We start from the raw sequence: 11,882 nt of genomic DNA, 5'->3' as shown, positions 1-11,882 counted from the left end.
GGTCAGCACACAAAAAAGAGGTGAGACTTGAGTTCGACCACGCCATCGTGGCCCCGTGGTCATGCCAGCACACCTGCCGGCATAAAAAAAGAATGGCGCTCGCCGCCATAGATCACTCGTCGTCAAATTTGATCATGTCGATCTGCATCTTCTCAAACCACGGCCTCTTCCTTGGCGACACGGTGTTGAGATCCACCTTAATGATCTCCACCCCAGTCATCATGCTCGCGAGAGCCACTTCTTTCGCATTGGTCTTGGCGTTGGCTGCCTCGATCTCAAGCATCTTGGCTTGCTTCTCCGCCTCCATCTCAAGCATCTTGGCTTACTTCTCCACGTCCATCTCAAGCCTCCTTTGGATCTCCATGAAGGCGTTCATTTGTTCTTTTTTGTAACGCCAGCGCTCCTCCCTTGAGTCATTGTTGCTCATCATGCCCTCCACGATAGCGATCAAGGCATTGGACGCCGCATCTCGCTTGTCCTCCTTCTTGGAGTTGGTATTCCCTCGTGGTCGTGCCTTCTCACCGTCCCCAACCTCCTCCACGGCTTGCTTCCCCCCACCCGACTTGAGGGCGGCATATTGCGCCTTGAACTTCTCCTCGTCTTTGATCACCCTAAAGCAATGGGAGAGGTTGAAGCACTTGCCATTGTGTTGGACCTTGAATGCCTCCAAAGCTTGAAATGCCTACAAATATTTTCATGTAAGCATATTGGCAAATAGTATGCAAATGAACACGCAAGCATAAACATGATGACACAAAAGAGGACGGCTTGCTAGCATACCATGTCTTGCATGTCGATGCCGCTCACACAGCGGGCCTTGACGCTCTCACGAGTGGCACAAAACTTGTTGCACTCTTGTTGGATCACCCTCCATCGCTTCGAAATGGACACCCACCCGCGCGTGCTTACTATTTGGTACGGCGGGAACTTCTTGCGCTCACGGAACTCATGGTGGACACGAATCCAAAAAGTTGAATGTTTTTGTTCAGCGCCCGTCTTGGGGTCTTGCCCAATGTCTCTCCAACACTTGCAAAGAAGCCTGTCCTCGGCCGCCGTGTATGCTTTGGTCCGCTTGCTCTTGCGCTTCGGCTTCACCCCGGCGGCTTGGTTGGCAAGCTCGTCCTCGAACAAAGGCTCCCCTTCGATGTTGCACTTGTCCTCTTCCTCTTGCCCGTCGTCCTCTGAAAACTCGTGGTCGAGTGGGAAGCCGTCCAGGTCGATGCTGGCCTGATCACGCATGAAGGCCGCCTGGTCTTGATCGTAGCCAGCGGACGGCGTGAACGCCCCTCGGCCGTCCTGGCTTTGTGTCTCGTTGGGATCGTAGCCAGCGGCCGACGCACCACCCTCGAAGATCATGTTCTGCATGTAGTCCTCGTCGGCGGCGGCCGGCATTGCGTCGAACAGGTTGCGTGCACCCGGCAGTACGTCGGCTGGCATCTGCCGCGCATGTTTCCTCGCGCCTCCGGATGACGAGCCACCGGTGTGGCGTTGAGGTCGATGGGGGCGGGCGTGGGCGTGGAAGGCGCCACCACGCTCACCTCGGGCGAGCACTCTCCGGAGTGGCGGCAGGCCTGCGGATAGACGTGGAAGCCGGTGCTGGCAGCGGCCACGGCGGCGTGGAGGAAGCCGTGCTGGCTAGGGTTTAACCCTAGCATATAGAGCACCTCACTCGTTGCCGCCGCGACGCAGGCGTTTGGTGACCTCTTGCTGCGCAGCGGCACCGACGGCGGCTACCGCGATGGCTTCATCCCTTGCGGCCGCCACGTGCCTCCGACCCTTCCTCTTGGCGACTCCCTTGCCCGTTGTTCGGGCGTCGACGCCTTCTTCGACTTGGGCGCGGCGGCGGTCTTGCGGGGGGCGTGAGGCTAGCCTTTGCCGGAGGGGGCGGTCGTCATGCCGGACAAGGCGAGGGAGGCGAGGCTGGCGGCGGCTTCGAGGCCGTCTTCCATGGCGGGGGTGGGGCGGAAGCGCGCGGGGGTGGGAGGTTTTTTTTGAGAAAATGGAGGAAAATGATAGAGGCTACCACCGACCAGCGGGCCCGGAGAAAGGAGAAGGCGCACGCACGCATTCGTCTCGTGTCCGCGCCGACGCAAATCCGATTCAAAAAGAACCAGAAATAGGTCGGCAGGCGGCCACCAAGCAGACACACGTCCATTTGGGTCAATGTGTTGGGCCGACTTTTGTGTCCACACCGACCGAAACGAACGACGTTGGAGTTGCTTTAAGGGCAGCGCGTACAATATTGACCAACTAAAGAATTTGTAAACCGGAAGCCGCCTTCACCTGTTTGGGGGAGACAAAGCTTCCAACAAAAAAAATAAGCTTCTCTACGAGGTTAATTTGTTGAAAACAGGTGTAGCTCTCAACATAAAAGTGTAGGGAAAGTAAAATAAAAATACTCAAATGATAAGTGCCACACGTATATTACAAAACACTCTGGCTGGCATTTTCATCCGGAAAAAGAGTTGACATGCTTAACAACTAAAATTGTTATACTCACATCACTAAACTTGTCATAAAAAACCGTTCAGAATTGCCATGTGTTCATTCCACATGTGGCACTTATCAGGATCCTAAGAATATACTTTACTTCAGATGAACAGAAGAACTGATAATCTGTACTTGTCCCCAACAAATATAACAAACCGCATTATTTTTGTGATGACACGAAACAAACAAATGTTGCATGCTCATTCGCTTGATTTCTCATGATAAATAGCGTTGCTGGTTCTCAACAGAGACGGTCGAACTAACTGCAAGAGCCTTCAACCTTTCGAGTCCACATAGGACAGCTACAACTAACTGACTTCACCAGATCTAGAACTTAAGATGCCAATTTATCCTCAAACTCAAACCAAACCAACAGCACAGCATATGAAACCATCACCCACTTATTAAAGTATCCTATACTTCATTTATTCAATTATTACGGTTATGTTTCACCCAGGGAGCATCAAACAAGCGAGTGCTCAGGCTTTGGGCAGTCCGTTCTCTGCTCTTGTCACGGAAGCACGTGGAGGCCATGGCGCGCCAGCCATTACTGCTTCGATTTCCCAGGTCTCCCGGGGGCAGTTTGTCAGGTTCTTGCATCCTTGTGCCGTCACATACTGCAGCAATGGAATATCTTGTTAGCATGTACTCCCTCCGTTCCAATTTACTCGTCGTGATTTTAGTTCAAATTATGGAATATCTTGTTAGCATGTACTCACTCCGTTCCAATTTACTCGTCGTGGTTTTAGTTCAAATTTGAACTAAAAGCACGACGAGTAATTTGGAACGGAGGGAGTAAATAACAAGGCTAGCACTATGTAAAGGCCAATGCAATGTGGATGCTACAGAAATTTCTGTTGAGTTCTTGACACGTCAAGAGAAACTCTGTGCACTGGTGATAACCAAATGTCTCTTTACTCTGCAATCTGGCAGTATCTTTTTTTCCTTTTATACTGCCATCCACATCTACATGCTAAAATTTCTGGACCTTGTTACCAGCGAAAGCACGTAACCATGACCGAAGTATAAAACCTCACTACCATGGTAACGGTTGGTTCTTTGTGAGCATGCCAGCATGCTGAAGTGTGAATGCTGAACACGGAACATTAGTCCACATTTTAGCCCAACAAAATTTAGCACTTCAAAAAATTATTCAAGATTCAGAGCTAAATTGTTCCAATCTCTGTACTTCAGTAACCGAACTCGGAAGTGTGCCCTAACTGAACTTTGACTCTTATGGGGACAAGACATTTTTATCATCTCCATTGTAGCACATACATTAAAGTCTATGCAAGATCACTTGCGACATTGAGAGGTCTATCAACGTATGCCAACCAATTTCTGTTTTCTTGTAGTGCTCCCCTCTGTCCTACTCCCTCCGTTCCTAAATATAAGTCTTTGTAGAGATTTCACTATGGACCACATACGGATGTATGTAGATGCATTCTAGAGTGTAGATTCATTCATTTTGCTCTGTGTGTAGTCCGTAGTGGAATCTCTACAAAGACTTATATTTAGGAACGGAGGGAGTATAATATAGTGCACACTTGGTTTTCGTGAAAGTCAACCTTCACAAACTTTGACCAACTTCATTTAGAAAATTATGTATGTCTACAATACCAAATATATACCATATGAAAATATATTCCATCATGAATCAATTGTACCTATTTGGTATTCCAGATGTTGACAATGTTTTCTACAAACTTGGTCAAAGTTTACAAGGTTTGACTATGGAAAAATCTAATAAGCGCTATACTTTGGGACGGAGGGAGTATAACTTTTCCAAGAGAGATCAGTAATAGAGCAAATGTGTTGGCATTACTTCGTACCTACAAGTAGCGGACTAGCGGTGCACCAGCAATTAAGAGAGTTAAGTTGTTTTACTATGTAATGGAGGAGAGCAACCAAGCAAGACATACCAGATCACTTTCAATACGAACACCACCAAAACTTTTGTACTTCTCAATCTCTTCCCAGTTGAAGAATTTTGAGGAAACTGGATCATCCCTGGCAGGCCTCAGCAAAGCATCGATGAAATAACAGCCTGGCTCAACCGTAATAACCTGCAGTTCAAAAACCATGTGAGCTCAGATGCTTGTTATAACTATATGTAAGATGCCCACACACCCTTCTCAACATGGATGCAGAAAATACAGTACTATTCAGAGGATTCACGACCATTTATTGTTCAAATTATCTATGTTGTCCTTCATTTCTTATCCTCGCTCTCAGATAGCATATGCTAAAATAGGAGAAGATATACATCGATATATATGTCGGAGAACTTTAGATGTTTCCATGCTCTTCTGCATGATATATTTAAGTTTGTCATCTTCAAAATATCCATTATGATTACTATACCACAACAAGTCTCAAGGCCTTGATGTCTAACTGCCTACACAAAGCAGCTTGTGTATGAAGAACTGATAACAGAAAAGGTATTAACTTTCAGAAGTTGTGGGGACCCTATGCATGATGTTGTACAGTTAAAGCATAACCACAATACCAGGCAAATGTGACATATTGTGGTTACGTGTGCTACTAAATGGTCAATAGTCTGTCCGAAAGAATACGCATTAACAGAGTTCCAAACAGCTCATAAATTTTACTGTCATCTTGTTTGAATACCCAAATGGTCAATAGTCTGTTCGAAAGAATACACATTAAGAGAGTGCCAAACAGCTCATAAATTTTACTGGCTAACACGACAACCTAGCCACTTCTCAGAAAAGTGCGCGTGAAATTGTAAGAGTATTTTGTGCTACTAAATCTTCATAAATTAATGAGAAAGGTAATTACTTACCATGCCTTCTTTAAGTTCTCTTATGGTCCGCAAGGAGCTCAGTCCTGGCTCCTTTGGCCTCTCTAAGCCCTAAAGTCAAAAAACAAGCATTAAACTCGGTTGCAGGGAGGTAGGTATAAAGATTAAACTTGCATAAACATCGGTAAAATCCATATCTCAACCTCAGGGTAGCCTCCGGGATCATGGGTGTCAATTCCAAGCAAGTGCCCAAGACCATGAGGCATGAAAACAGCACCCAACCTTCGAGTCATCATATCAGCAATATCACTGAAATAATTGTATTCCGGGGAATAGAGAAGTCAGCATTGTAGCTTTACATATTATCATATTTAAGTTCTATGAGCAGCTCTCACACACGCACCCATGGATAATCTTTTCATTCTTGAGAGATTCAAGTATTGTCTGCTCGGCCAGCCTGCAAAAAAGATCAGATGGCGCGTCAAAAGATGCTGCAAAATCTAACACAGAGGCCAACAGTAAACATTCTTGGATAACGCCATCAAGGATGTTTAGAAATTGCATGGTTCTGTAAGTAACAATCATTCTTACTTGTGCATATCAACCCATTTTACTCCAGGCTGCATGTGTGATATGACAGCATTATGAGCCTTAAGGACAGACTGTAAAATAGTCAGTGTTGCATCAATAAAGATTCAAACAACCTGTCCAGGTTCTAATTCACATACAGGAAGAAAAGCACTTTCTCACAAGTACTTACATTGTATACTGTTGCCTGGTTGCTGTTGAACTTCCCATTTATCTGAAAAGACAAAAACTCATTCAGGTGATGTTACTAGACAAACAGTATATTAAGATGTGATGAACCGAAGAATGCTCCAGCTTGCATCGAGGTTTGTTGGAAAGTAAACTTCTAGAATTATAAGCTATGGCCCAAAGTCAGCTAAATACTTAGTAAATCATAACTAATCGTAACAGAGAATTGGGCTGAAGTGAAAAGGAAAGGATATCTGAGGGTGCTTAGATTAAGATATAAACATTCAATAAATAATAACCGCTGGTAGCAATGATGTTCATAAGCAGTTCATTGCACATAATAAGCATAGCCCTTGACACTTTTAACAGTAGATAACAAAAGCAAGTCCATTTAGTAAAGACACTGGAAAACAAAAATAGTGTACCAAATTAGATAGATGAATGTTACGAAGGACTTACGGGGTATGAACATGTGATGTCAGAGCCATAGAAATTATATTCAGCTCCCATGTCCATTAGAGCCATGTCTCCATCATTCAGCGTCTGAAAATATATGAGATGATCATCTACCAAAGAGGAAAAGAAAAACTAAGAGGAGTCAAAATACAAAATTTCCCCTAAAATAAGAACGCCCCATATTACATCAAGACCCTTGTAGCTATGATTACTTTGTTGGATTTCTATCGTTGTATATAAATATCTGTGTTGGTGCTATCACTCGCAACGTGTAAGCTGGATACATTATGATGCTGGGCCTATTCAACTAGACAATTTTTATTCAAAATTGTCTAACTCGTCACCAGGGTCATTACCACCAATGTTCACATGTATCTGATGACGAGAACTTATTTTCGGCTATATCATAAATGAAAGGTACTCCCTCCGTTCCAAATTACTCGTCGCAGAAATGGGTGTATCTAGAACTAAAATACATCTAGATACATCCATACCTGCGACAAGTAATTCGGAACGGAGGGAGTAGCACACAACAGACACCATTCAGTTTACAAATTATCATAGGTAGATTTCAAGACCTCGTGGTACTGATAAATGTAGTTGACAAATAACAAGGTAGATGAACTCTACAGCCTGAACTCCATATAGTCGTCGCTGAAGAAGGCTTTCCACTTTGATAATGCTCACAGAGCAGTGGCTTGGGAAGCATCAAATGCTCCCATATTCAACGGGCAGAGGCCTAGCATCACCACGCTGCTCGACACCATCCAAGCAGAGACGTGGTTGTGGGCTACGGCAATAGCAACCAGCCTTCAAGTGTTACTCCCAGCGGAGCTGAGCTGGGGGCCAGGTTCAACCATAGCGGTCACAGGACACCGGGTCCAAGATATTTTCCTTGCTACATTTCATGTATAGTATACTGTGTCTGTGTGACACCCCATTTTCAGGTGAGAAATAGAACTGATTTACAAGACATAGAATCATTTTATCAGTGGGTCCACCCTAGGCCGAGCACTCAGGGGTGTGGCATGTGTTGTTGTACTTGGCCTATCCGTAGGCTTATAAATAACTTTATCTATCTAGCATCAAAATACAAGGCTTTGCGTTTTCTCGAGGAATTTTTTTTATAAAGCATGCCCATTTTCAAGTCATCAGGAGTATGAAATTCATTTAAAAGAGACCTGAGCTCTGCGGACAACATAATCTCAATTTGGTGAATTCTAACATTTAAAAGCTTGATCAGGTAAAATAATAATAGAGAGAAGACAATCAAATGCCACAAAGCATCATAAAAAAAGTGTACCCGGTCATTTGGAGCAGCCGTATGTCCATAATGAAGAATAGAACTGCAAAATCAACAGAAAGAGTTATTATAGCATACAAGATATAGTCTAACAAACTCAGAATTTCTGAGTCTTCAATCTTGATAGCAAATGCTAACCGGCCTTCAAGATGACTGAGACTTTGTACACCAATAAAATATCTAGTAATGTCATATAACCTAACTATTTTTAACTAAAAGAGCGCCCCCCTGGTTAACTTATTCATGTAACTCAACAAATTGTACACTATAGTCACCAAGTGGACACAAAAAGAGACCTACTGAAATTTTGTTAGTAATCTTATTCTGGTGTTAAGAAAACTATATACTAAAATGCTATCTGGTAATATCAAAAGCTCATGGTATTTGACTATTTGAAGAAACATTATCAAATGGAAACAGTGGATAACACTACAACAGGCACTAGATGGTGATTTGTTGTTATGATGTTGATACTTGTATCACAATTCCTACATACAGGATTCCACTAAAGCATTAGCAAAACAATTCAGAGACATTAAAGTGTTTGTGCACTGACTTATTATTTGCTTCCGATCAGACATGATACATGAACTCACCTATTCTCTCCGGTAGCGCATATGCATGTGTAGGAGCAATGTCGACAGGCTCCATACCTATAAGAATGATGAAGAAATATGCTTTCTAACTGATATTCCTTCATGCCTGGTTTTGCCTGTCTCATAACCTTAGTCCAAGTTAAGAATCAGATACACATTTAATTCGCCTCTCGAAAAATAACAAAGGAGTTGGTAGTTTTTAACACCTAAAGGAATATTTTTACAAATTACTCCCTCCATCCCATAATATAAGACCGTTTTTGACACTAGTGTAGGATGTGTTTGGTTAGAGGGATAACCACCCAGGGGACAGGGATAGCCATATTTAGAATGGATACCATATGTTTGGTTAATGGGCGAGCTTGGATGAGGCAGGACAGGGATAACCAGATGCTCCGAATATTCCTTAAAAATCCGGCTCCGCAGGCGCGCGAAAATCTCGCGGGCATGGCTAGCCAGGCTCGCGGGCGAAGCGTTTTCGCCCCTGCTCACCTCCAAAAGATCCCCAACCCTATGGTTTCCGTTTGTTCCCTCGAATCTCTCCTTCCCGTGGGTGCCGGCGGCAGCAAATCGAGGAGACGGCCGCAAATTGAAGGTCAGTTCATCGGCCCTCTCTCCTTCCTATCTTTTCTCTCCCGCTCGCAGAGATGCGGCGGCGGCGGGGTGGAGGCAGATGGGTGCGGCTGCAGGGGCGGCCGCTGATGGGTGCGGAGGTGGCGGCGGGGGCGGACGCAGATGGGTGCGGAGGCGGCGGCCGCCGCAGCTGGGCGTGGCACCGGCGGTAGACGAACCTGGGCGCGATGTGGTAGGCAGATGCAGGGCACGGTGCTTGAGCAGCTCGGCGTGCGGGCATTAGATGCAGGGAGATGCGCAGCAGTACAGCGCGGCGGGCGTGGTCCGTGTTGGCCGGTTGCTGGGTTGCGTACGTGCTGGTGGTGGTGTTGACTTGTGTTCTAAGTTGTGTGCTGACCTTTGATCTTATTTTCCTACAGGAGCTGAAAGGGAAAAAACAAAGTTCAAGTCAGGGGCGACATGTTCTTATACTTACTATTGCATACATCATATTTGATTGCCTCAAAATTCAAAAAATATTTGATTGCCTCATATTGGAAAATGGGCTAATCTCACCCATCAACCAAACAGAAAAATGGTTATCCCCAACCATGATTCATCCTTCAAACCAAACAAAACATGGGTTAACCTTATCCGTCAACCGAACAGAAAAAATGGCTATTCCTATCCAGCTGGATAGGGATGCCCATATCCACCCTAGCATGTCCCTCTAACCAAACGCATCCGTAGTGTCAAAAACGATCTTATATTATGGGACGGAGAGAGTAGATTTCTAAAGTGATTCCTGGCATTGTGGGTCTCACTCTTTGCTTATGAGGTGCCAAAACCTGTTGTGACAAGACGACTCAATGCTTAACTTTAGTGCTTTGTCTGGAACCTCGTAAATCATAATATAATATTACAGTGTGTTTGCTTCTTTACTAATTTGGGACCTTTATTTCATCCCCAAACGAAAATTCCTAAAGCTCAGCCCATGGCAACAATTAAACCCATCCCTGGTTGAACATAAACTCGTCCCTGCAGGATTATGTGGTGGTAAGAACAATTAATCCTAGTGATAGTACTCAAAAAGCCGAAACCACATTAACTACATGTCTATGCATCTAGTATCTTGAAGGATTATCATGGATGATTGATGAATACATTCATTTGGCTCTCTATACAACCTAGCAGGGGGAAAGATATAGATCACATTTCATCAAATGCTAAAGAGCCAAAACTTGAGCAACCATTATTTAGACAGAACAAGAGTCTAATGTACTCCAAAAAATAGCAATGAAGGTGTAAACAAATTATTGGCATGGTACAAGACTTTAATAGGGTAACTTATATGTACCTCAATGTGTGCTTCTGAGCTAACATCATTCGCATATTGAATGAGGGCAAGCTCCATTTCAGATTTGATAACACGACATTCAGTTAAGATAGGGTGGAGTGTACCCAAATCGGTGTCAAACTTCTCTATCCCCTAACACAGAGGAAAACAGCATGGTAAGTTGGTAAATTTAATGCATATACAACAAAGACATGTAGTTGAGGTCTAAAGGAGAAAGGATGGTACTGCATGATTAACATGCCAGATTATGCTTCCCACTTTAACCCTTCAAAACCATAAAACTAACTAACTAAGCATCCTAACTTGTTTTATGGCTAATTGTATATCACGTACTTCAAAACTAGCAGGCTTTGAGTAATTTCCGCTGTCAGTACTCTTTCCATACAAGAGAAACAACACAGGCTTTCCATGCTGACTGAATCGATCTTGCAGAACCTGCACAATCTCATCGACATAGAAGACCAAATCGACCTTGTACCTATCCTGTAGAGGTATTAATGAAAAAAATTATGTGAATTCAGTGTATTGCAGTATCTGCGAATATAGCATTTAGAACATCAAATACCTTAAAATAAGGGAGTGGTTTTATTTCACCCATCCAGACAGCATAGTCAGGTGGCAACCTTGGAGCAAACAAAATCGATTGTCCAGAGGCGATGTCCTTGGTGAACAAATAAAGGCCAAGTTAGGTAGAAGCATCTAATGAGCATAAATTCATTATCATAACATGCATTGAATGACTTGCAGTGGTTTATTCTCACAGACAAATAAGTTGTATGAACTCAAGAAATTGTGACATAAACTGTGTTATAAGTTTAATAACTGGATAAAGATGAGGCGTAGTGAATATCCACAATAAGCATCGAACTAGGTATCAAGGAGCTCAATAGGAACTATGCAAGGATTTTAATTTCCTGCAAAAGCGGGACACACGAGAGAAGAACGCACTATAGCGCCATAGAACCCTGGCTCACGCACTCCGAAGAGATAAGCAAAGTAGCTCTCCTGCCTGAGACATTGCCCATTACCACTTCAATATGTCATCCCAAAGAAAGAGAAAGGGAGGGGCGCTGGCAAATATATTTTTTTAAAGACATATACCTAAACAGCTCGAGATGATCAGTGCAGTGTCGTGTCTGCTCCTCACCGCCCTTCAGAAAGAGAAGCCAAAATGTTGATGGAGGAAGCCCCAAAGGCCCAAACAAAGTAGAGACTGATTCATTATGAAGACGGCAAGTGGGACCTGGAGGAGGGCAAGGCCACGGGGAGGGCTAGCGGTGGCGGAGAGGTGGGCACGAAGTGCGGTTAAGAGGCGGTCACGGTTGCCCGCATGCAGCTCCATGGGCACCTCAGGCGGAGCAAGAGAGGAGGTCGCCATTGCTGGATACCTGCCACGCATTGAAAATATGAAAACAACAATCATGTTATGTCATGTGTTGCATACTAGAATAGCATACATACATGCATATACCCACACAAAAGAAAGACATACATACATATAACTAACAAAATTTTAACGGAAATGCTAGAAATCTGACGTCATAATTTTTAAACCCTTTTTTTTGCCAAATTATGTTGTCGTGAGAATGGCAATTTCCTTTAGCAATT

At 44.1% G+C, this 11,882-nt stretch overlaps 1 protein-coding gene and 1 pseudogene across 1 annotated transcript; both read right to left on the bottom strand.

The window, feature by feature from the left end:
• Positions 1-322: 322 nt before the first annotated feature.
• LOC119315826 lies at positions 323-1,655 on the bottom strand (annotated as a pseudogene).
• A 969-nt stretch (positions 1,656-2,624) lies between these two features.
• LOC119316742 (xaa-Pro dipeptidase-like) lies at positions 2,625-11,662 on the bottom strand. Its single transcript, XM_037591124.1, has 16 exons — positions 11,518-11,662; positions 11,376-11,425; positions 11,223-11,283; positions 10,840-10,935; positions 10,608-10,757; positions 10,275-10,406; positions 8,366-8,493; positions 7,770-7,812; positions 6,470-6,553; positions 6,015-6,056; positions 5,846-5,916; positions 5,658-5,711; positions 5,458-5,563; positions 5,297-5,365; positions 4,413-4,556; positions 2,625-3,107 (listed from the first exon to the last, which is right to left on the bottom strand). The coding sequence occupies exons 1-16, from the start codon at positions 11,650-11,652 to the stop codon at positions 2,970-2,972; spliced, it is 1,503 nt and encodes a 500-aa protein (XP_037447021.1). The 5' UTR covers positions 11,653-11,662; the 3' UTR covers positions 2,625-2,969.
• Positions 11,663-11,882: the final 220 nt, after the last annotated feature.

The sequence above is a fragment of the Triticum dicoccoides genome, chromosome 6A (assembly GCF_002162155.2).
Source record: "Triticum dicoccoides isolate Atlit2015 ecotype Zavitan chromosome 6A, WEW_v2.0, whole genome shotgun sequence".
In the NCBI taxonomy this organism is placed as follows: Eukaryota; Viridiplantae; Streptophyta; class Magnoliopsida; order Poales; family Poaceae; genus Triticum; species Triticum dicoccoides.
This window is presented reverse-complemented; position numbering and strand designations above follow the sequence as displayed.

Coding starts and splice junctions, on each gene's coding strand:
- LOC119316742 (XM_037591124.1), bottom strand. CDS start 11,652: ATGGCGACCTCCTCTCTTGCTCCGCCTGAGGTGCCCATGGAGCTGCAT. Junction 11,426..11,517: donor GTGGCCTTGCCCTCCTCCAG/GTCCCACTTGCC, acceptor CTCTTTCTGAAG/GGCGGTGAGGAGCAGACACG. Junction 4,557..5,296: donor GAGAACTTAAAGAAGGCATG/GTAAGTAATTAC, acceptor TTTGAACTGCAG/GTTATTACGGTTGAGCCAGG.